The sequence below is a fragment of the Neofelis nebulosa genome, chromosome 1 (assembly GCF_028018385.1).
Source record: "Neofelis nebulosa isolate mNeoNeb1 chromosome 1, mNeoNeb1.pri, whole genome shotgun sequence".
NCBI classification, from domain to species: Eukaryota; Metazoa; Chordata; class Mammalia; order Carnivora; family Felidae; genus Neofelis; species Neofelis nebulosa.
In genome coordinates, this window is record NC_080782.1 from 173,042,176 (window position 1) to 173,065,640 (window position 23,465).

The 23,465-nt window shown below is 37.8% G+C and overlaps 1 protein-coding gene across 1 annotated transcript in view; it reads right to left on the minus strand.

Annotated features, from left to right (window-relative positions):
* TM9SF2 (transmembrane 9 superfamily member 2) overlaps positions 1-23,465 on the minus strand; it is a 67,671-nt gene that overhangs the window by 18,338 nt on the left and 25,868 nt on the right. Inside the window, exons 4-11 of the mRNA XM_058743938.1 lie at positions 18,467-18,594; positions 12,354-12,483; positions 11,205-11,329; positions 9,813-9,924; positions 7,792-7,871; positions 6,677-6,785; positions 3,632-3,764; positions 403-522 (exon numbers count right to left, since the gene is read on the minus strand). Coding sequence (XP_058599921.1) covers positions 403-522; positions 3,632-3,764; positions 6,677-6,785; positions 7,792-7,871; positions 9,813-9,924; positions 11,205-11,329; positions 12,354-12,483; positions 18,467-18,594 — 937 coding nt within the window. The remainder of the gene's footprint in view (positions 1-402; positions 523-3,631; positions 3,765-6,676; positions 6,786-7,791; positions 7,872-9,812; positions 9,925-11,204; positions 11,330-12,353; positions 12,484-18,466; positions 18,595-23,465) is intronic.

The following is a 23,465-nucleotide window of genomic DNA, read 5'->3' on the forward strand; positions in this document are numbered from 1 at the left end:
TAAATTGATGCAATTATAGCACAACCTCTTTATGTAAGGAAAGTGTTACTATATGTATTACTTGTTTTAGTTAATAAATCAGTGATACTCATAAGTATACTTTCTTCCTTTATTAGTCTATATATGTTTCTATGAATGTAGCAAATCTAAGTTGTTCAGTCAAATCTCTTTTGTCAAAATGTAAAAGAAAAAGGACAAGGGGGATTGTGGATAAGCAACACCTAAATTTGCTTACCTCACTGTTCAAAAAGTTTTTAACAAATAAATCTAGAGATGGCCATCCGCTTTACAAGTTTCTTTTAAATAAAGATACACACCTATAAAACATATTGTTTCAAGAACAGATGCAGTGATGTAGCAGAGTAGGTTCCTAGCCTGACAGTCAGGGTGACTTTTACTTACACTTATAAAATCTGGCAGCAACATAGCCCGCAGGAGTGCCCAGAAGCACCCACAGGACCACAGCACAAGTCATCAATGCTCCTCTGTTGGCAGGTGACAAAAATCCCAGGCAAGCGAAAACTAAAAAATAAGTAGTTTTAAGTTATAAATTTTATTAGTTTCCTTTGTTGTGAAGTGACTGAAGACCCCTTTCATTTTTTAAACAAGAAACCAAATACAATTTCATGAATACACTATCTTACCTATGGCCATGCTAAATCTTAGCACTATTTTAAGGTACTTCACCAATAGGATCATAAATAAAGCAACCTCTACTTTGGATACTTCTTGTAGCGTCCACAAGACCCCACCTTTCCTGCCATCAGGGAAGGCTGACTGGATGCTCACAAGTGCTTTCAGCTGTTCAGCTCTTCTGAGATTTTAAAATTGGGTGGCTCAGTTGGTTAGGCATCCAACTTTGACTCAGGTCATGATCTTGCAGTCTGTGCATTCAGACCCCAAGTCCAGCTCAGAGCCTGGAGCCTGCTTTGGATTCTGTGTCTCCCTCTCTCTGCTCCTCCCCCACTCACGCTCTCTCTCAAAAAAATAAAAATAAAAAATAAACATTAAAATTAATATGAATATAGACATTCCCACCATGAAATATTCCCACTTTAAAAACAATACTGGGTCCTCTGGAGTGAGAACTATAACCTTCAAACACAAGAGACAAGATAGAATCTGATCAATGAATAAAACAAAAAACATTTCATAATACTATTAGCTTTCTGAACACAAGTTACTGAAGGACTTGGTCATTGACTCAGGGAAATTCTGGCTTCTCCCCTTATTTAATTGGTTAGTTTTATTTTTCTTCCTTATATAACCTACCTAATAAGAATAAAAATACTACCTTGTATTTGTAGACATTCCTGGCTTTAAGCTGGAATTCAGAAGGTATGACTTTTCTCAGAAAGAAATTCAAGTGGTTTTCTAACCCCAGGAGCATGTATTTCTCTGAGGTATACATAATGAGGCACATGTCCACTCACACGTTCTCATTAACACCAACCAAGGGGCAAGACTAGAAACTCATGATCAGCAGGAAACCGATCAGATTTTCAACCAAAATGCACCCCCGCCCCCCAATCCCCACAAGACTAAGAAATGGACTGTTCTGGAGGAGAGAGTTCATATTTGAGCATTTAAGGAAAATGATCCCCAGGCGCTCTGAAACTTTCTTTCCTTACAAGTTCATTTTCTAGCAGACTCCAACAAAGATCAGGTGATGACTGAAGGCAACTCCCAATAAAATTTTCAAGCAACATTTTATCCTAAGGCATCCATTCTGCTCCTCCAGCTCTACCCTGGCTCTCTGGGGATCTAGTGATCCCCAACTAGCTTTCACGCTATCCTCTGGTTGTGTCCAAACCTCTGTCATGATGCCTTCTCCCAACCTACCCTCTTCAGTATAATATACTTAAGAATTTTAGCCCTCCCCATCATAGTTGTATCTCCTTATCTAAATAAAGATACTAGTTCTAGTTAATCTTCAGGTTAGGCTTCAAAGTGATGTATACCTAAAGGTACACATCAATGGTTCTCAAACTTATTCAGGTGCCAGATATTTGGAAGTGTGAATCCTCTTTGTAAAGTATTTATATAGTTATTCCATCAAAAAATTTGGAACAATTTTATTAACATAAAATGATTTTAGCATTATATATTTAATATGCAATCAAACATAAGAACAAATGTTCATTAAAAAATTATTAGGAGCAGGGTGCCTGGGTGGCTCAGTTGGTTGAGCTTCCGACTTCAGGTCAGGTCATGATCTCACAGTTCGTGGGTTCAAGCCCCGCGTCTGGCTCTGTGCTGACAGCTCAGAGCCTGGTGCCTGTTTCGGATTCCGTGTCTCCCATTCTCTCTCTGCCCTTCCCTACTCGCACTGTTTCTCAAAAATAAATAAACATTAAAAAAAAAATTATTAGGATCACTTGGGTGACTCAGTCGGTTTAATGTCCTACTCTTGAGTTCAGCTCAGATCATGATCTCACAGTCACGAGATCGAGCTCCATGTTGGGCTCCTTGCTGGGCATGGAGCCTGCTAAGATTCTCTCTCCCCCTCCCTCTTCTTCTGCCCCTCCCTCACTCATGTACTCTCACCGTTGTATGTATGTATGTTGTATGTAAGCAATGAATCACAGAAATCTACCCCCAAAACCAAGAGCACACTGTACATACTGTATGTTAGCCAATTTGACAATAAATTTTATTAAAAAAAATTATTAAAAGGTCAGTGGTTTCTGAATTCTTCCAGTAATAATTCATTTGTTTCATTTACTTATGTACTTATAGTAAAAATTCATTTGTTACTGTTCATCAGTAGAAGGACCAATAAAGGAAACATAAGGGAAATAAAAGCAAAATTTAGAAAATTCCATGAACATTTTTTTTCTCTCACAATTAGGAAAAACTGAAAAAATACTGTATTCCCAGGCTAATCAATAACTCTAAGGGGGGGGGGGGAGCTATTTTTTTCTTTTTTAAAAGGTTGTTCTAGGGGTGCCTGGGTGGCTCATCCAAAGCGTCTGACTTTGGCTCAGGTCATGATCTCACAGTTCATGGGTTTGAGCCCCACCCTGGGCTCTGCACTCTCAGTGCAGAGCCTGCTTTGGGCCCTCTCCTTCCCTCCCTCCCTCTCAAAAATAAACAAACACTAAAAAAAAAAAAAAAAAAGTTGTCCTAATTGACAAACATTTAAGTAATAACACTTCTGAAGATTTTCAGGTGGCACAAGGAGGAGCTATTTTTTGTGTGGGAAGATCTCTCTGGAACAAAGCTACAGAAAGAAAGTTCCTCTTTTTCTTTTGGTCTCTCTCAGTAGAAGCCAAAAACATCCTGGAATCCTGATCCTACTGCTCCTGGCGGCATGGGACAGTCATCCTACATGACCCTGGTTCCAAGCCACCCAGACTCAGACCCAGATGGTCTTCAGGTACCTAATCATCTCCAGCTCCAACTCCTTGACAAAGGCTTGGTCTCTGTGCAGCTGTAAAGGAGATATGAAGTCACAGTTTTCCAGCACAGCTAACACTGCCCCAAGAAACGTATAGCCAGAGCACACAGATGTAAAAGCCAAAAGTACTCTTAGATACAACCTAGTCTAGCTACTTCACTTATGAAAACTGTTTTTCTAAACTATTTAGAAAAAGTATTTTCTATTTTTTAATTGTCACTTAATACTTACATAGAGTCACGAAAGTCATTATTAAAATCTGTGTCCCTGATCCCAGAAAGACTGACAGCAGCATCCCTTTTCTTGGAGGACGGAATATATCACCATGAACCAGTTTCCAGCCAAATTCTTCCTGGGCATCCTCCTAAAAAGGGAATGAACTTGTTTAATTGATATGTGGTCACCAAAACAGCTATACTGTTTGTTCACTGGTGAATATGTTGATACAAATTTTTTTTAAACTTACAAATGTTAATATTGATTTCTATTCCCAAGCTTTATGTTATAAAGTTTGACTCACAGAGTTTTATATAGTTTTCTTGAATTGTTTTTATTTTTTATTTATTTATTTTTTTTAATTTTTTTTTTTTTCAACGTTTTTTATTTATTTTTGGGACAGAGAGAGACAGAGCATGAACGGGGGAGGGGCAGAGAGAGAGGGAGACACAGAATCGGAAACAGGCTCCAGGCTCCGAGCCATCAGCCCAGAGCCTGACGCGGGGCTCGAACTCACGGACCGCGAGATCGTGACCTGGCTGAAGTCGGACGCTTAACCGACTGCGCCACCCAGGCGCCCCTTGAATTGTTTTTAAAGGAATGTTGTATGTTAAGTTCCATAAATACAGTCATTGAAAAACTTTAAAAAAAAAATACAAAGATAATGTGATACTTACCTAGTTCTAGTCAAACTTTATGATCCAAATTGATGACTTAATTTTTACTCACACTCTACCCTTTCCCATCTACGTCTATTAATCTCCAAAATGAGCAAATGGTATTAGACTTCATGGCTACTTTGCCAGGTACAGTAGGCTTAAATATGAGCATATGAAGAAGTTTGTGTCACCAGCCCTAACTGCTCCCCTGATCTCAGATATACATATACATAGACAATTGCCTAAACAACAGTTCCACTTGGTTATTTAACAAGCATCCTGAACAGAATTAACCACAACTGAATGAATTTTCTCTCCCCATCTATATTTGCTCTTTCTGCAGGCCCCCAACCCTGTAGAAGCTCCATCTTGCCAGCTGTTCAGTCCCCAAAACCCTGGAATCCTCCTTGATTCCTTCTTTTAACACCTTGAATACAGTTCTTCAACAAATCCTCAGCTCTACTTCTAAAATATTTCAACAGAACCAACACTAGCCCCTGTAAAGACTCTGGCTTTCATGCTGAGTGAAATGGGAAGTTACTGGAGGGCTGTGAACAGAAGTGAAACAATCTGAGTTATATCTGAACAGATCTGCTCTGACCGCTACAATAAGGGAGGAAAAAGGAATGGAAGAGGAAAAAGTGGAAGCAGGGTCGCCCTGGCCTGTAGCCCATGGCACCTCTGTACAAATTAAGAAAAAAAATACCATTAGCTGAGCAATCATTTGAAATTGCTAATTATGAGAGAGTATTCTGAAATTATTTTAATATTTAATAATCAATAAAAATAATGAAAAAGAGTCTTTAGGGTGGAAATGCTAAAAAGACAATAAATACTAGCATGTTCTTTTTCTAATTAGAATAGGACAGAAAAGTTGAGAAGAAAAAGCCAAGAAATCAGGAAAAGAAAACATAAAATCTGAGTTTTTTGTATTCATTACAAGTCACTATGAGTCCTGTGGAAATAATTGCTATAAAATGAAAAAGTATAAAATGTAAAACATTATACAACTTAAAATTCTTTTTTTTTCCAAGTATATACTTATTTTGAGGGAGAGACAGAGAGAGTGAGCACATGAGTGAGGGAAGGCAGAGAAAGAGGGAGAGAGAATCCCAAGTAGGCTCTGCGTTGTCATCAAAGAGCCCAATGTGGGGCTTGAACCCACGAACCACGAGATCATGACCTGAGCCGAAACTAAGAACTGGATGCTTAACTAACTGAGCCACGAAGTGCCCCCAATTTAAAATATTTTGAGGGGCACTTGGGTGGCTTGGTCGGTAGAGCATCCGACTCTCAAATTTCAACTCAGGTCATGATCTCAGGGTCATGGGATCAAGCCTCTCATCAGGCTCTAAACTGAGTGTGGAGCCCGCTTAAGATTCCTTCTCTCTCCCTCTGTCCCTCTCCCCTGCTTGCACACACTCTCTCTCTAAAAAAATAAAAAAATGAAAATTAAAAAAAATACACTTTGAGAATAAATGAGGTTGGTACACTAAATTACTTTGAATATACCAAAAGGTTGAAATGATAAAACTCAGTTAAAATTACTTTTGAAAAATTAAACACACAAATAAAAATTGCCTGGGAGTTATTCCACTCAGCTTTGCTGTTTCACAAACTGGGGGCATGCTGGGAATGAAGACTGAGAAAGGTGACAGGACATACATGAATAGAGGGGACAGAACTGGAGCTGTGAGCAGTGCAGCTCTGAGTGCTAGAGTGACTAAATTTCTAGAGAAGACCTCTAGAGAATATTTTTTAATGTTTCTTTTTTTAATTTATTTTTGGGAGAGAGAGAGAGTACGAGTGGGGAAGGGCAGAGAGAGACATACACAGAATCCAAAGCAGGCTCCAGGGTCTGAGCTATCAGCACAGTCCTGACATGGGGCTCAATCCCACGAACCATGAGATCATGACCTAAGCCGAAATTGGACGCTTAACTGACTGAGCCACCCAGGTGCCCCTATAGAATACCAACCCTTTTGTGTTCGCTTCGGCAGCACATATACTAGAATACCAACTCTTTTTTTTTTTTTTTTTTTGAGAGAAAGACAGAGCATGAGAGGGGGGAGGGACAGAGAGCGAGGGAGACACAGAATCAGAAGCAGGCTCCAGGCCCTGAGCTGTCAGCACAGAGCCCAATATGGGGCTTGAACTCACAGACTGCGAGATCATGACCTGAGCCTAAGTCGGACGCTCAACCGACTGAGCCACCCAGGCGCCCCTAGGAAGACCAACTCTTAAGGATCATCTTCTTATTTGAAAATGTGAATTCAGGGTAACTTTTGAGAAGAATGTTTTAGAGGCAGATTCTGTCTAAAGCTATTATTTCAACTTTTCCAAAGAACAAAATAAGAACTACTCTCAGAAGACTAGAGAACAGTTCAAATGTTTCACTCACCGTAGAATCCATCTGATTATACCTGGCAATATCTTTATGCAGTGTCCGTAGCATAATCATAGCCACCATTCCAGACAAGAAGAGGACAATGACCAGGGAATTCATGATACTATAGGAATAAGCATGTCAGGATTAATCTGTAGCTTCATTTCCTTTTCAAAATGTTTATTCAGGCACATTACAACAACATTGATCAAAATCAAAATTTGACTTAAAAATCCAACAGATTCAATGAGTTGTGCTCTGTTATGTGTCCTTCTAGTGGATACAGAAGTTTATATAATTATCATAATAATCTTATAATTTGTTAACTAGAAATTTTTTAATGTTTATTTAGAGAGAGAGAGAGAGAGAGAGAGAGAGAGCGCGCGCACAAGCGGGGGAGAGGCAGAGAGAGAGAGAGAGAGGGAGACACAGAATCCAAAGCAGGCTCCAGGCTCTGAGCTGTCAGCACAGAGCCCGATGCGGGGCTCGAACTCAGGAACTGTGAGATCATGACCTGAGCCGAAGTCAGACGCTTAAACCACTGAGCCACTCAGGTGCCCCAAGAACTACAATTTTTTTTGTCTATGGCCATTATTAGTAAATAACCACTATGCCCATATAAATGTAATGCTGCAAGGACCAACAAAGGTCTGTATCTTCAAGAAATTATAACAAATTTATTCAATAAATTAATGAGTGTCAAAAGGCAGTCAACAAAATAGAAAAAAGAGTGATGGCACCATGAGTAGCTTTCCAAACAAAAATTTTGAATCATGCTTTGAAGAGAGAGTAATTATAAGTAGACATAACATGAGCAGTAGCTTCTGTTCATTGAGCACTCTTCCACTTCCAGTAAGGTGTTCAGATGCTCTGTTTCATTATCTCTGTTAATCCTCAGAACAGTCTTGTGAAGCAGGTAACTCCACATAAAGAAATGGACTCTGATAAACTGGGTGGCCTGGACTGACTTACAACCAATGATTTAAAGCCAGGATTGAACACAAGTCTATCCAATTCAAAAGCCCAGACTTCTGGATAACCGGAGAGGATTACAGAGTGAAAGTGATATTCAAAGGGACAAAACACAGAACAAGCACAAAGCATAAAGTGGATTAACTCTGTACTCTTACCTAAACCACTGAATGTGGGTATGAGGCATAGATTCCAGAATATAGTCCCATCTAGAAGCCCATCTGATGTTTTTATCTTCCTAGGGGGATAAAACAAAACAAAACAAAACTCTTTAAGCATTTGCTGACAAAGTATATTAAGAATCCAAACATTTCCGCTCAAAGCTTGACCTTCCATTCAGTTAACAAATGTAATTTCTCATTATCATAACTTGGTTTAGTCAGGAGTTTTAGAGAGTTTAGCTCTAACTCAAGTCTCAGGGAAAATCAAAATGAGATTAAGCAGCAAATAAAAACAGTAAGAATTCCTAAAAGTCCCTAGTTACCTGTATTTTTTAAAAGTCTTGCTTTAAATTTTAACTAGTAAAAGTTTAACTTAGATATCAAAATTTAGAGCTGTATTCATTTTTTTCAGAAAATTGAGTGGCATAACTTATTCTTTATGCTCTTTGATGTCATCTATCCATGTCAATGAGATACCAGAGTCATAATTTAGATATACTGAGCATCTGGCAGGTATCACCCACAATGAACTCTTAATACCTAAAAAGAAATATACAGTGTTTCTTGCACTAGGTTTGCAAAATTACACACTATAAAGGGAGAGTAAATGTCTCAACTATATTCAATTGGCAAGACAGTTTATAAAAAAAGAGGAGGAATACTGCCTAAGATTCTCATAAAATGAACTTCTACTTCCCTAAGAAACTTCTCCATTAATGAAAACACTTCCTTGAATTCCCAAAGAACCTATATAAATCATCTACCATCAGGAAATTCTCAATTAAAGTTTATATTAATCCAGACTTAAAAATAGTGTTGCTGGGACACCTGGGTGGCTCAGTTGTGTTAAGCATCTGACTCTTGGTTTTGGCTCAGGTCATGATCTCATGGTTCAAGCCCTGTGTCAGGCTCTGCGCAGGTGGAGCCTGACTGGGATTTTCTCTCCTCTCTGTCTGCCCCTCACCTGCTCCTGCTCTCTCTCAAAAATAAACTTTAAAAGAAAAAAGTGTTGCTCTCCCAAATGCCTGTTGCATAAATCTTTGACATTTTCATACCACCTTCTATGCCTGTTTTCTTTATTTTCTTGTTTCTTTTATTTATTTTTAAATTTTTTTAACGTTTTATTTTTGAGAGACAGCATGAGCAGGGAAGTGGCAGAGAGAGAAGGGGACGGAGCATCCGAAGTGGGCCCTGTGCTAAGCCCATGTGGGGCTCAAACTCACGAACTGTGAGATCATGACCTGAACTGGTGATGGTCACTCAACTGACTGAGCCACTCAGGTGTCCTTCTTTTTTTTAAGATTTTTTTTTTAAAGTTTATTTACTTATTTTGAGAGAGGGAGGGAGGGAGGGAGAGAGAGAGAGAACGTGCATGGGGAGGGGCAGAGAGGGAGAGAGACAGAATCCCAAGCAGGTTCTGCACTGTCAGCATGGAGCTCAATGTAGTGCTCAAACTCTTGCTGTGAGATCATGACCTGAGCCAAAACCAAGAATTGCTTAACCGACTGAGTCACTCAGGTGCCACTAAAAATTTTTTTAAGGTTTATTTATTTATTTTTTTTGGGGGGGAGGCAGGGAATGAGTGGAGGGGCAGAGACAGAAGGGGAACGAGGATCCAAAGCCGACTCTGCTGACAGCAAAGAGCCCAACGCAGGGCTCGAATTCACAAACTGTGAGCTAGCTCATGACCTGAGCTGAAGTCGGATGCTTAACCACTGAGTCATCCAAATGCCCCAACCGACCTCTACGTCTATTTTCTTTTTCTACCTTTTGCTTTCTATGTATCTCTTATGACTTAACATTTAATCAGGTTCAATTCTCTAATCAACCATACTTCTCATTTAAATGGACACTTAGTTTTTAGTGTGATTATGTTGCCTGGTGCACTGACAAACTATTCCAAATCAGCTCATTAAAAGCTTATGTATTTGACAAGGTTAATCATTAATATTTTTAATTAGTTTACATAGTATGAATTTAGAATTTCTGAGTTACACTAGAGATAAAAACAAACTCACCTGGAAGCTAACAGAATAAGTATAGGCAATTTTGATCTCCCCAGAAGCCTTGTTACTTATATCCATGGGGGGTCCAGAGCAGTCCGGTTTATCTATATGGGTATGTTTGAAGCTGTGGGAGGAAACATTTTGGCAAGATGCTGATAAAGAACAGTTGAAAAAATGGGGTAAATGTTACAGATTTTGTATGTATTTTACAATGCTAGTGATAGTCAAGGGTGAAATTATTCATGTCATATTTAATAGTACAAATATTTGTTTTATATAAATAATGGGCTTAGTTGTAAGTATATGTAAATTATTATTCAAAATTAGAAACAAACTTTTGAAAGCACTATACATGAAGAACATTAAATATCTTAAAACAATAAAAACAAACACTGAGTGAATTTAAATTAACAGCCATCCAATAATGGCATGCATTTTTTAACCAACAGTAGCATGGGAAAAAGACCAATTCAATGGGGGGGTGGGGGTTGAGGGGAAGTCATGAAAAAAAAAATGGAATGCTCCATCAAAAAACGGATCTCACAAATAACTGATAGGTACTTTCACACTAAAACTATTGACAACTTGAAGAGATGCTCTTTCACTGACTTGTCACATACTGGCATCTAACACTGCAAGGAGACTTTAGAAATGATGGCACTCATCAGCCCATTTAGGGGGCACCCAGTGGGCTCACTCATTAGAGAATGGAACTCTTGAGCTCAAGATCACGTTGGGTGTAGAGATTACTTTAAGAAATGGGCTCATTTGGGTATCTGATGAGAGGTCAAGTTGCAAATATTGGAGGCAGTGCTTTTCCACTATAAGAGGGAATGCTGCGCCAACCACTCACGTTCTCCATTCCTGGCTGACACAGAAAAGCTGTCAAAACTTCCTGATTGAAAAACAGAACAAAAAGACACTTTGGCTTGACTACTTACCATAACAGGAAAAAAAATATATTTATATGGCTTCTCTGGACAACCCACAACTCAGTAACAAATCACACTAAAGGGAGTTTTAGTAAAATCAATACTGAGATGTCAGATTATATGCCAGAATACTGATTTTTTAAAAAGTTAACTGGGTCCCAAATATTTATTCTTTGGGAATAATTTCACTCACATTTATTTACTTATTTACTATTTTATTTTCATTTAATTTTTTAAAGTAAGCTCTATGCCCAAAATGTGGCTTGAATCTCATGACTGAGATAAGGAGTCACATGCTCCACTGACTGAGCCAGCCATGCACCCCTTTGTATTTTAATTAAAGTAATCTCTACACCCAGTGTGGGGCTCAAATTCATGACCTCAAGATAAAGAGTCACATGCTCTTCTGACTGAGGACTGAGCTGGCCAGGCATCCCTCATTTATTCACTTTTTATCTATTTGTATAGTTACCTTTTTGGTTCAAGTTTGGCAGCCACTAATCTTGCTCCCATGGACCCAGTTTCAACAACATGATAATATATTTTGATGTCAACATGGTTGAAGATGTAAAATGTATCTCTTTCATGGAATTCTGACTGTGGAACAAAACTTAAAGGTAGAAAACCGGCTGCACAGGAGTCAAAACAAAACTTTAACATGAGGCACAACGAGTAGGAAAATTTGAGCTAGGACAGTTTTAGTCCTTCCTTATAAAAACGTTTAAGTTTTAAGCTGAAACTCTCCAAAAGCCAAAATTAATTGGCAGAGTACAAATTATGCTTCTTTAATATTTTAATTCTTACATATAAATACCTGTTAAAAAGAACACATCTAATATTTTCTATCTTTCCACTTATGATAAAACTAACAAAATAAATTTTAGAATATTAAATGTTATGAGCATACCAAAACTTACACATTTCAAAATTGAAACTTATAACTTCAGACTAAACCCACAACCTAAATAATTTAAGTGTATGTAGTCAACTCTCCCAAAAGCATTAGCCAAACCAGTTTCATGATCAAGCTGATGCTAACTTCTACTACCAGGTCATATTAGGAGATTAAATCAGGTTGACCTGATTACACAAAATTTAATACACATCCCCAATAATTTTAATACTTTCTATAGTAACATCTTTATTATTGTTTTTAAATATAAAAGAATGGCTATAAAGGCATTTACTTTTTAAGAAAAGGTATAATACTAAACTCTTGCAATATATTATTTTATGGACTTGAATTTGTAATACAAATTTCATGGGCTTGTAATGAGGTCTTTTTGGCACTCCAGTAACCTTTTTTTTAATATATATAAGATTTATGCGTCTAACTTTTAATAGAGTCAGAACATACAAAGTCCTAGACCTTAGCCTAGTGCTTAGCATGTAACAGACACTCAGTGAATGCTGAACTGAATCTGAATTATTTAGTGCTAGAGTTAAATTTATATATTGTTAATCTGGCTTAAGTCAAAGATCTAAGTAATTGTGCTTCAGACATGTGAATTGTACTCATACAATGAATGTAACCAATTTTGTCCAGGTAAAGACTGAATCCTTCTACCAAAAAAACCCATATTTTTAAAAAGTAGCATAGAGGTTTTTTTCACGAACTTACATTAATAACACAGGCATCTTTTGCATGGCCTTTATCTGTAATGTAACAGCCAATAGGAAATCCAGGATTACAGAACCTCTGACCATCTTCTACATCATAACACCATGTTACAGGCATATTATCCACAATCCTAAGCACAGAAATAAAAGTCAAGTTAGAAATCATCAAACATGACTAACAAATACTGCTCAAAGGTGTGTTATGACTTCATAGAATTCAGATATCTATAAATGCCTTCAGATGTCAAAACTACAACAAAAGAATTTTGATAAAATGTAGTATTTCATAGGCAATAGCATTATGCCAATATTTGATATGCTGTAGTGAAGAAAAAGACTTTATAGCTTCATTGAAACTATAAATGTATATAGGAAAGAGAGTTTTATAAATTAATTTACTGCAGTTGCTAATTTAATACCACTATCTAGATCCGTTGAGTATAATTTACCTTTTGCAGAACACTCAAAAGCTCTAAATTAGGTGCAAAGCAATGTATCTAATTCCTTGGGAACAATTTAATGGAACAGCATAGAAGCAAATGTCCTTTACTACTAGGCAATTCAATAAAAAGGGGAAGAACATAACTGCAAGATGGAAAAATATTCAACTTAAGGGCCAGTGAAAAAGTGAAAATTACAGTCTTAAATCTATTAAGCTGTGTAAATCCAACTTATGTGTAAAAGAAATGCTGCTATAAAACTAGAGAAACAAAAATTTAAAGTGCTATAGTGACAAAGAACTTTTTTTTTTTTTTCAACGTTTTTTTTACTTAGTTTTTGGGACAGAGAGAGACAGAGCATGAACGGGGGAGGGGCAGAGAGAGAGGGAGACACAGAATCGGAAACAGGCTCCAGGCTCTGAGCCATCAGCCCAGAGCCCGACGCGGGGCTCGAACTCACGGACCGCGAGATCGTGACCTGGCTGAAGTCGGACGCTTAACCGACTGCGCCACCCAGGCGCCCCAACAAAGAACTTTTTTAAAAAGGGGATAAAAGGGGCGCCTGGGTGGCTCAGTCGGTTGAGCGTCCGACTTCGGCTCAGGTCACGATCTCGCGGTTCGTGAGTTCGAGCCCCACATCGGGCTCTGGGCTGATGGCTCGGAGCCTGGAGCCTGCTTCCGATTCTGTGTCTCCCTCTCTCTCTGCCCCTCCCCCGTTCATGCTCTGTCTCTCTCTGTCCCAAAAATAAATAAACGTTAAAAAAAAAAAAAAAATTAAAAAAAGGGGGATAAAAATAAAGAATAAAAGAATAAGATTCTGTAGCACTGTCTAAACTACATTAAAGTCCGAGCATGTGGTCCCCAAATGCCAAGAGCACACTACAGGATACAAATTAAAAAATATTACTAAAAATATACTAGCTATATTACAGTCATAAGATGACTCCAGGGCATGTTTTATTTGTTAATTAATGTATGCCTTAGGAAGTAAAATTATGATTCTATATGCACCCAAGGTGTACATTAATGACCTAATAAAACATGTCTCGTCACATTTAAATGCTATTTAATAGTACCCAATATACCAAATTTTAGAATCACCTTCACTATTAAGTTGCTTATTATTATAGCCAGCAGGCTAGCAGCTCCCATGAAAAGACTATAAAATATTAGAAGTATAAAAGCACTGCTACATAAAATAAATAATTCAGATTTTTTGGTAGCTTAAACAATCAGTTAATTGCTTTAATTTTTTAGATAGAGGATGAAATGCAATCAATGAATATATACAATATATTAATTATAATATCTTTATGCTTTCATAGCAGAGAAAGTACTACATAAAAATTACAGTGCTAGCTATAAAAAGAGAAATTAAGCAGCAATTTAGGCTTTTTTAAAGCAAGCATCCTAAATTTATCATTTACATAATGCCTTGACACAATAACCTTTTCCTGGTAATAGGAAGCATTTAAAAAAAGAACAACAAACACTTGGAAATAAATGTAATAAAATTTAAAGAATATAATTTTCAATTAGTGCCTTGCTAAGTTAGGGAGTAGTACTTATTTAAATTTATAACACCAAAAATACTAAAAATCTTATTTTTAATCTTCACAGTGAAAAAGAAGGATTCAAAAGGATAAAGGTTGGCCCCAATTTTTTTTTTTTTTTTTTTTTAACCATCTAGGACTTCTTTCCATTATTTTCCTTTACCCTTCATGGGCTCCATATAAAACACTTCTATTAATGAAGCCTCATCCACTAATAATTTTTCCCCAATAAATTAAATTCCCAGAGTTTCCGATCAGAACAGAATAACCCATGTTATCACAATATATTCAGAAAATTGTAGTGAAAAGCAAAGAAGCTTGGCATTTAAGTTATTCTATATAGTTTTAACATGGGTACATTTACACTATCTGTTAGGATTTTGAATTTTTATTTTTATTTTATTTTATTTTATTTTAATTTTTTTTTCAACGTTTTTTATTTATTTTTGGGACAGAGAGAGACAGAGCATGAACGGGGGAGGGGCAGAGAGAGAGGGAGACACAGAATCGGAAACAGGCTCCAGGCTCCGAGCCATCAGCCCAGAGCCTGACGCGGGGCTCGAACTCACGGACCGCGAGATCGTGACCTGGCTGAAGTCGGACGCTTAACCGACTGCGCCACCCAGGTGCCCCGGATTTTGAATTTTTAAAAACATTCTCCCACTGCTAGCTTGCTAAGATCCAGGATTAGAACTCACTAGACTAAAATACCTTCAAAGACCCCTCTCTGTCCAATAAGCTAGAAAACATAAGTACTGTGATACCTAGTTATATAATTATACTTTTATAAATAAAAGGTCACAAACACTTGGAAATTTGGGCAAGAAGTATAAGCACAAACCATGCAGAGTATAGCTGAAGGGAATTCGGTGCCTGGCACTAGTATCAAAAACTAGTCTCAAGAATCAAGAAGTAGCTCAGGACAGAATAAGGCAAGAAAATCCTCAAATTGTGTTCCAACATCCCAAATTATGAATTAAAAGTATTTGTCAATTTAGATAAGAAAATTAACTATTCTTAATTAACTGTTCTCTAAATGGGTTGGCTTATTAGCTAATATTCGGTTATTGTAATCGTTTAAAAGGTAGTAAGGTTAAAAACGTCATGGGGGAAAAAACTACAGTTCATTCATACAATGTAATACTACACAATTATGAAAAGAATAAGGTAGATACAGGTCTACAGATGTGCTTTTACATGACAAATGCCCAGATTTTCTGAAAAGAAATGTGCAAGTTTGCAGAATAATATGTACAATACTTCAGTTGCACTATTTTAAACAGGTACACTCCTGTTATATGCCTGCATATGCACAGAATATCTGGGAACACATGAGAAATAATACTGCTACCTCTGGGGAACAGGATTAAAGAAGTTGAGGGTGGTAGAAGATGTTTACTTTTTACTTGATATTTTCCTACGCCGCTTGTGTTTTTTCACAGATATATATTGTTTCATAATTTAGAAAATGATTATGCTCTCCCCAAATGTCTCAGTGCAAAGATTAATAAGAAGTGCTACATTCACAATAAAATTCCATAACATAACACTATTCTTTTAAAGGTCTTTCAGATTTCTAAAGGTTCATGCTATTTTATCTCTATCAACTCTGGTATCTATGCTGAAAATCAAGTTACACAGTAAAAACTTTCTGAAGTAAGTCAAAGACAGAAATATGCTGAACTTAGGGTTCAACTAAATTATCAATGTGAACCAACATTTTCCAAATGTGTAATGTACTGATTTAAAGACTAAAGCCCAGGGGCACCTGAGTGGCTCAGTCGGTTAAGCGTCGGACTTCATTCAGCGCAGGTCAAGATCTCATGGGTTATGGGTCGGGCCCTGTGTAGGGCTCTGTGCTGACAGTTCAGAGCCTGGAGCCTGCTTCAGATTCTGTGGGTGTCTCTCTCTCCATCCCTCCCTAGCTCACGCTCTCTCTCTCTCTCTCTCTCTCTCTCTCTCAAAAATAAATAAACATTAAAAAATATTTAAAGACTAAAGCCCAGGGGCACCTGGATGCCTCAGTCGGTTAAGTGTCCGATTTTGGCTCAGATCATGATCTCGCAGTTTGTGGATTTGAGCCCTGCATCAGGCTCTGTGCTGACAGCTCAGAGCCTGGAGCCTGATTCAGATTCTGTGTCTCCTTCTCTCTCTGCCCCTCCCCCACTCTCACTCTGTCTCTCTCTCTCTCTCAAAAATAAACATAAAAAAAAAATAATAATAAAGACTTAAGTCCATTGTCCAATTACCAGACGATATATTTGTGATACAGCTTAGAATGTGGCTAATCGTTTCAGACCTGAAATCATAAACTCTTCTGATACAACAATAAAATGATTAATCACCAGCAAGTTTCAAGTTTTTTAGGCAGAATATAGCGTAAGTTTGCAACTGATATACCTATCACAAATTACTGAATCAATTTCATTATCAAATGCTAACTTCATAAACTATTTTAAATTGTTTATTCTTTTTATTATACATTTTGGCAAAGAGTACCTATGTTAATTCCATCATAAATTAGTTAAAAATATTTCTAAGCTACTAAAGAAGAGGTGCTTCTATTATCTTTAGGAGCAAGCTTCTTGACAGTATTCCAAGAACAGAGGGTAGAAGAAATAACTAAAAATCACCTATAGGCCTGAAGTCATTCTTTATTCTGTCAACAAGTGAGTAGCTATTAATAGCTAAACGGATAGAGTAGCTATTACTCTAAACGTTTACACCTCCTAGAGTAAACGGAGGTGAATGAGGCTAACATGAAACTCTAAAAACTGAGCCTTAGATATCATTTTGAAGGCTGTTAACAATTTGAAGCAAACTGAAAATACCAAGGAAAATTTCAATTACTTATGAATAAGCAAATGTACCCAACTTACACTGATTCAGCAATTACATAGTATTCTCACAGTACCAAAGAAATGAGGAGATTTCAAGTTCTTGTTTGCACTGAGGCTCACAAGAGGAAGAAGCTGACACAAGTGTAATGGGCAAGTGTCCTTCCTTATTCCAACGGTGTCTGCTATGAGAAACTATGAGAACCTGCTATGAGAAACTTGTTCCCATCTGGTTTAGCAGACTGAAACAGAGTCTATCAAGGTCTGGCCAATCAGAATGAATTCCCCTAATTACAGACAGACTAGTTCATGGATGGGCAAGTGACCCAAGGTTGCCCCTCTCTAGGACTTTTAGGGGGCAAGATAGAATGACAGGCTCCAACCACGGTATTTGAGCCACAGGGTCTGGGCATGTCAAACTGAGATCAATGGTTCCTAGCCTCCCTTGCACTGGGCAAGTGAGCATGAGATACTGATAGGATAAACATTCAAGAGGAAGTACATGAAGACAGTCTTCTTGTTCACTATCTCCAGTACCTTATATTTTTTAGAAGAGGCAAAACATATGTAAATTAGAACCCCACACAGAGTAAGGTACTTGTCAGCAAAATTATCTTGAAGAATAATGATCATACTTCAAAAGTTGGATTTTCAGACCCTTTAAAAAATATTCTACATTTGAATTATGTATAAAGAATCAATACTACCTTATTTTTTTGAGTCAGCTACTTTAGAAGCAAAAATAAAATAGGTTTAAATGCTTTTTGATTGTAACACAAACTGGTAAAGACCTAGTTAATGTAACATCACAGTGTATAAAATAAAAAACAGGTTACTCAAAATGTAACTGTTTTATTTGAAGCAGATGCTATGTATCAAACATTAAATGAGGTTCAAGTTTGTTTTCCCATGGTCTTTTTTAAGGCCTCCAAGTATAAAATAACAGTATTTTTCTAGATGACTGATCCAGGTCCTTTCCCCAAAGCATGAATATGTTCCTATTAAATACATGTGAAAAAAAGAAGTACTCTAGGTACCAGGTCTAGGAACCAAAAGAAGTACCAGATATTACAGTAATCTAAGCAGTTAAAAATGATACTTTAAGCTGTCAACCTTAGTGATCCTTGGCACCTAAAAGTCAGACTTCATGCTATTACTATCAACAAAAAAATCAACGGATTTGCTGTATTTTATAGAGTTAATGAAGTAATTTATACAGTCAACGAAACAGAGGTTTCATCTAGAAAAGGAAAATACCAACAGTCCCAAATCTCCATGTCTTACCAGTGATGTTGATAATTCAGTAGCATGCTTTTTTTCAAGAATTCTAATTTTTGTTTGTCTTCAGCTTTCTCTGTATGGTATGTTTTTGTACAGACAAGCTTGCATGTCTCCTCCTTATTAAATGTAAACTGTATTAAAATAAAGTGAAAAGCAAATTAAAAAATATCTAGGTCCTTCACACCTATGCCATAAGCAGAGTAAAAATACTAGTCTTGTCAAATTACTTCAGTGCATTAACATTGATAAATATTGTAAAATTTCTCATACTTCAATTACATTTAAATTTTAATCTATTTCTCTAAAAATCTAAATCAAGTTTTCTTTTGATAAGTAACAGTTTTTATTTTTATTTTCGATAATTTGAATCCACTCACCTTTTAAATGTAAATGAACCTTAAAAGGGGAAAAAAAACACATGGAGAACAAAATGGAAATCAGTTCTTCTATAGTAATGGCCTCTGATGTTTTGAAATTATGGAGTTGAAGGCTTTCTAGTAATAAGCAGACAAGTTTTTATGCCCATATATATTCATTTGATGGATGTTTGTTAAGTGCCCCCTATGAGCCAGGTAATAGAGATTCAGCAGTAAGTAACAGACTGATGACACAAGAAAAAGTCAAATTTGGATGTCTAAAACTCAGGGTAAATGTGCTTCTCTTTTTACACACATTTGAAAAGACTGTCAATTTTCATGATCTTATTTAAATAAAATTGAAACAAATAAGGTTTAAACAAAAATTGATAATTTAAAAGTTAAAACACTAAGGAGTCCTCCAATTTTGGAGTCTAGGACTTATTTCATGTGTAAAAATAATGGTATTCATAACATACTGCATAATGTAAGTTTACTTTATCAAGATCCACTTATGTCTTCATTTTAAAAACGTATTTCTGGGGCGCCTGGGTGGCTCGATCGGTTAAGCCTCTGACTTGGGCTCAGGTCATGATCTCACGGCTCGTGGGTTCGAGCCCCATGTCAAGCTCTGTGCTGACAGCTCAGAGCCTGGAGCCTTTCAGATTCTGTGTCTCTGTTTCTCTCTGCCCCTCCCCCGCTTGCACTGTCTCTTTCTCTCTCTCTCTCTCAAAAATAATAAACATTAAAAAATTTAAAAAAAAAGTATTCCCTAGTTTTCTAAAGGCTGTAATTTATTAAACTATATATAGTCTGTAACTGTATACCATTCAATAAACTCAAACTTTATTACATGGAGTTAAAAAAAAAAACAAAAAAACCTTGCATATGTTTCACTTTTAAGCAGTTCAATCCTTTGCACATGATTAAAACACCTAAACCAGTTTTTGTGCATGAGCTGGCAGAGGAGAGCTTCAAGCGCAGCCCACTGCTGCCACCTGTCAGCTAAGAGTTAAGTTTTGTCTACATTGCTACTTCTGTAAATGTAGCAATGTTTGTGCAATTATCTAATATTCTTAACGTTATATACACCTTGTAAGTTCCTTTTTAAAGGGAGGAAAATGAAAAAAAAGAAGTATACATAGTAAGGAATTAGAGAGATAAGTGTCAAATTTACATTCAGCATAGACATTGCTAGGTATACTAAAAGTGGCAAATCTTACGCCTCAATCCAGTGCTTACTGGGTTTAGGCAAGCCAACTCTGTGTTCAACTGTGAAGGAAAACAGTAAAACTAGAGAGGATGTTTAATCATCATAATAAGCATTTATTAACTCATGTAATCCTCCCACCTTTGAGGTAGTCTCTTTTGCTGAATCCTTCTCATCTTCCTCACCTAGTAACACCAAGTGCCCCAAGGCTCAATCCTTGGAATCCTCCTCTTCATTGTCTATACCCACAACCCCTTGGGGATCTCATGAGTTCCTGATACACTGATTTGTACACCAATGATGATTTTCAAATGTATATATCTAGGCTGAACCCCTCCTCCAATGCCAGACACATATATTCAAGTGTTTACATCTCTATTTAGATGCCTAAATTCCCATTCCCCCCAAACCTGCTCTTCCCAGACTGTCCCGTTCTAGAAAACAGGAAATCCACACCCCACATGCCATCCCTTAGCAAATTCTGTTGTACTGACCCCACCTTCAAAATGTTAGCCAGCTTTTGAGATTCTGACAACACAACACCTACTCCTATACTCCATGGTCTGAGCTATTATCGGGTCATACATATCTCTACGATTGTGTCAGCCTCCTAACCAGTCTCCTGGCTTCTCTCCTTGCTCTCCCATGGTCCTCCTCAACACAGCAGCCCTAGTGATCCTGTTAAAATTTAAGCCTACTCAATATCCTTCAGTGTTAACCATCTTGCTCAGATATACAAGCCAAAGTCTTTACAGTGGCCTAGGAGTTCCTATGTGATATGGTCCCATTGTTTCTCTGCCCTCATTCCCTGCTATGCTCTATCTTGCTCACTCGCTCAAGTCACACCAACTATTTCTGTACCTTCAGCCCACCAGGCAAGCTCACATCTTAGAACGGGTGCATGTGCTGCTATCTTCACAGAGAACATTCCCCCAGATATGCACATGGTTCACTCCTTTACTTGCCTCAGGTCTTTTGCTCGAATGTTACCTTCTCACTCAGCAAGACTTCTGCTGGCCCATTTAAAATTGCCAATTCTTCATTCACCTTCCCTGACTTATTTTTGATAGTTTTTCCATCAGCAATGGACACAGTATGTACTTTAGTAATTCATTTTGTTTCCTTCTCCTCATCAGAATATAAGGTCCATGAGGACAGAGATTTTTGTCTCCGATCACTGCTGCATGCCATACCTACCACAGTGCCTGGCACGAACATACTAACTGAGCAAATGAATATGGATGACTGGTTAGATCTGGGATGAGTCTATGACCCTGAGAATGTGGCTCCAGCTTCACATAACACACACAATCTTGTTTTCCTGACCTCAACAGCAGTCATAGATAAAAGACAGCAAAGCAGATTTGAGGTTTTGTTTTGTTGCTGGTTGTTACCATTGTTTTTACTGCAGATCTAAAATAAGGCAAAATAAGAGGTGCCTGGGTGGCTCAGGTGGTTAAGCATCGGAGTTTGGCTCAGGTCATGATCTCACAGTTTGTGAGTTTGAGCCCCATGCCAGGCTCTGTGCTGACAGCTCTCAGAACCTGGAGCCTGCTTCAGATTCTGGGTCTCCCTCTCTCTCTGCTCCTCCCCGACTCGTTCTCTCTCTCTCTCTCTCTCTCTCTCTCTCTCTCTCTCTCTCTAAAAATAAATGTTAAAAAATAAGGCAAGGGGCGCCTGGGTGGCGCAGTCGGTTAAGCGTCCGACTTCAGCCAGGTCACGATCTCGCGGTCCGTGAGTTCAAGCCCCGCGTCAGGCTCTGGGCTGATGGCTCGGAGCCTGGAGCCTGTTTCCGATTCTGTGTCTCCCTCTCTCTCTGCCCCTCTCCCGTTCATGCTCTGCCTCTCTCTGTCCCAAAAATAAAAAAATTAAAAAAAAAAAAAAAAAAAAAAAAAAATAAGGCAAAATTCTATGAAAATAAAGGACAAAGAATACTGAATCAGTACTGAAAAATATGAGTCATTGCATTTATGGCTGACTTGAATGAAAATCTAATCTCTTATCCCCATGTTTCTGTTTACCTATGTCTTAGTCTTAAGAAATGCCTACTCTGTCTCTTTAAGCTTGGGGGACTTAAAGATTTTGTTTTAGCACAAATCTTGATCCTAAAAACTCCTAGGAAACTCATACAAAATGTGAGATGCACGTCTCTCCATTTTAAAGCACTCCTGTTCTATTTTACCTCAACTCCTGGTTCAAAATTAAATGTGCAAAGTACTAGGCCTAGAAGAAGGGTCCTTTGCATAAGCAAGGCTGTCTTTTCCTGTAAATAAATATACCCTGGAGGGAACCTACCATGGACAGAATTTGCCCTTAAATTCTTCCCCAAAGGGACAAACTTCTTCCGGGGTTTGAATATTTTGCTGGCCTTTCCTCTGTTTATCTGCAACCTGCTATGAGCTGTTTACTGCAAGAAACTCCTGCTGTCCCTCAAGTTCACTGACGATGTAATTGATGCTCTTTCCTTCCATTATTTCTCAAGGCAAAGGCATAACTAAACAGAATGATGGGGCTGAGGCACCACAGGAATATCTTAAGTTGATTGTATAATTTAATAAATATGCCTGAAAATCACCCTCTACTATAAAAACAGTACAATAACTTCCAAAGTAATCTTTCAAAATATCACATCAGGGAGTGATACACAATTAAGATGATACACAATTAATATGCTTGCCCGGCACAGTAATACCCATGTCCATATATTTTGAGCTCCTTCCTTCCCAGTGGCCTCATCCCATATGCCTTCAAATCTGTCTTTGAAAAAATTTTAAACTACGGGCATCTTTAGGGTAGAAATTTTTAAATTATAATTATTTTAAGAGGACTTATGGTTGAAAACTGTAAAATCGTATACTTATGTGGACTAAACTTGCACAATTACGCGTCTTTTCCCCAGTGTAGTGTAGTGTTAGAGGGGATTAGGTGGGTAGTGGGACAACTCTAGGTTTGGGGATTTGCTGGGCAGATGCTCAGCACAATGAAGTGCCAAAGAAAATAGATGGCAGTGCTTAGTGAGAAGCAGAGAAGGCAGCTAACCATAGGGTCTAAGTCATAGAAGACAAGGATGAGACACTGAGAGAGGAATTAGCCTGGGGAATAAAACCTGGAGTCAAGTTACAGCAATTAAAATGAATACAGAGAGATGTCCAAAGTAGAGACTTAAAGGAAAAATTCACAGTGCAGAATAATATGTTAAATCACAAACAAGTAAGTCTAATTTTATTTATATATGGTTGTAAATACATGGGAAATTTCAGGAAAGATTAATAAGAAATTGTGATGTAATGGGGCGCCTGGGTGGCTCAGTCGGTTGAGCATCCAACTTCGGCTCAGGTCATGATCTCACGGTTCGTGAGTTTGAGCCCCGTTGTCGGGCTCTGTGCTGACAGCTCTGAGCCTGGAGCCTGCTTCAGATTCTGTGTCTTCCTCTCTC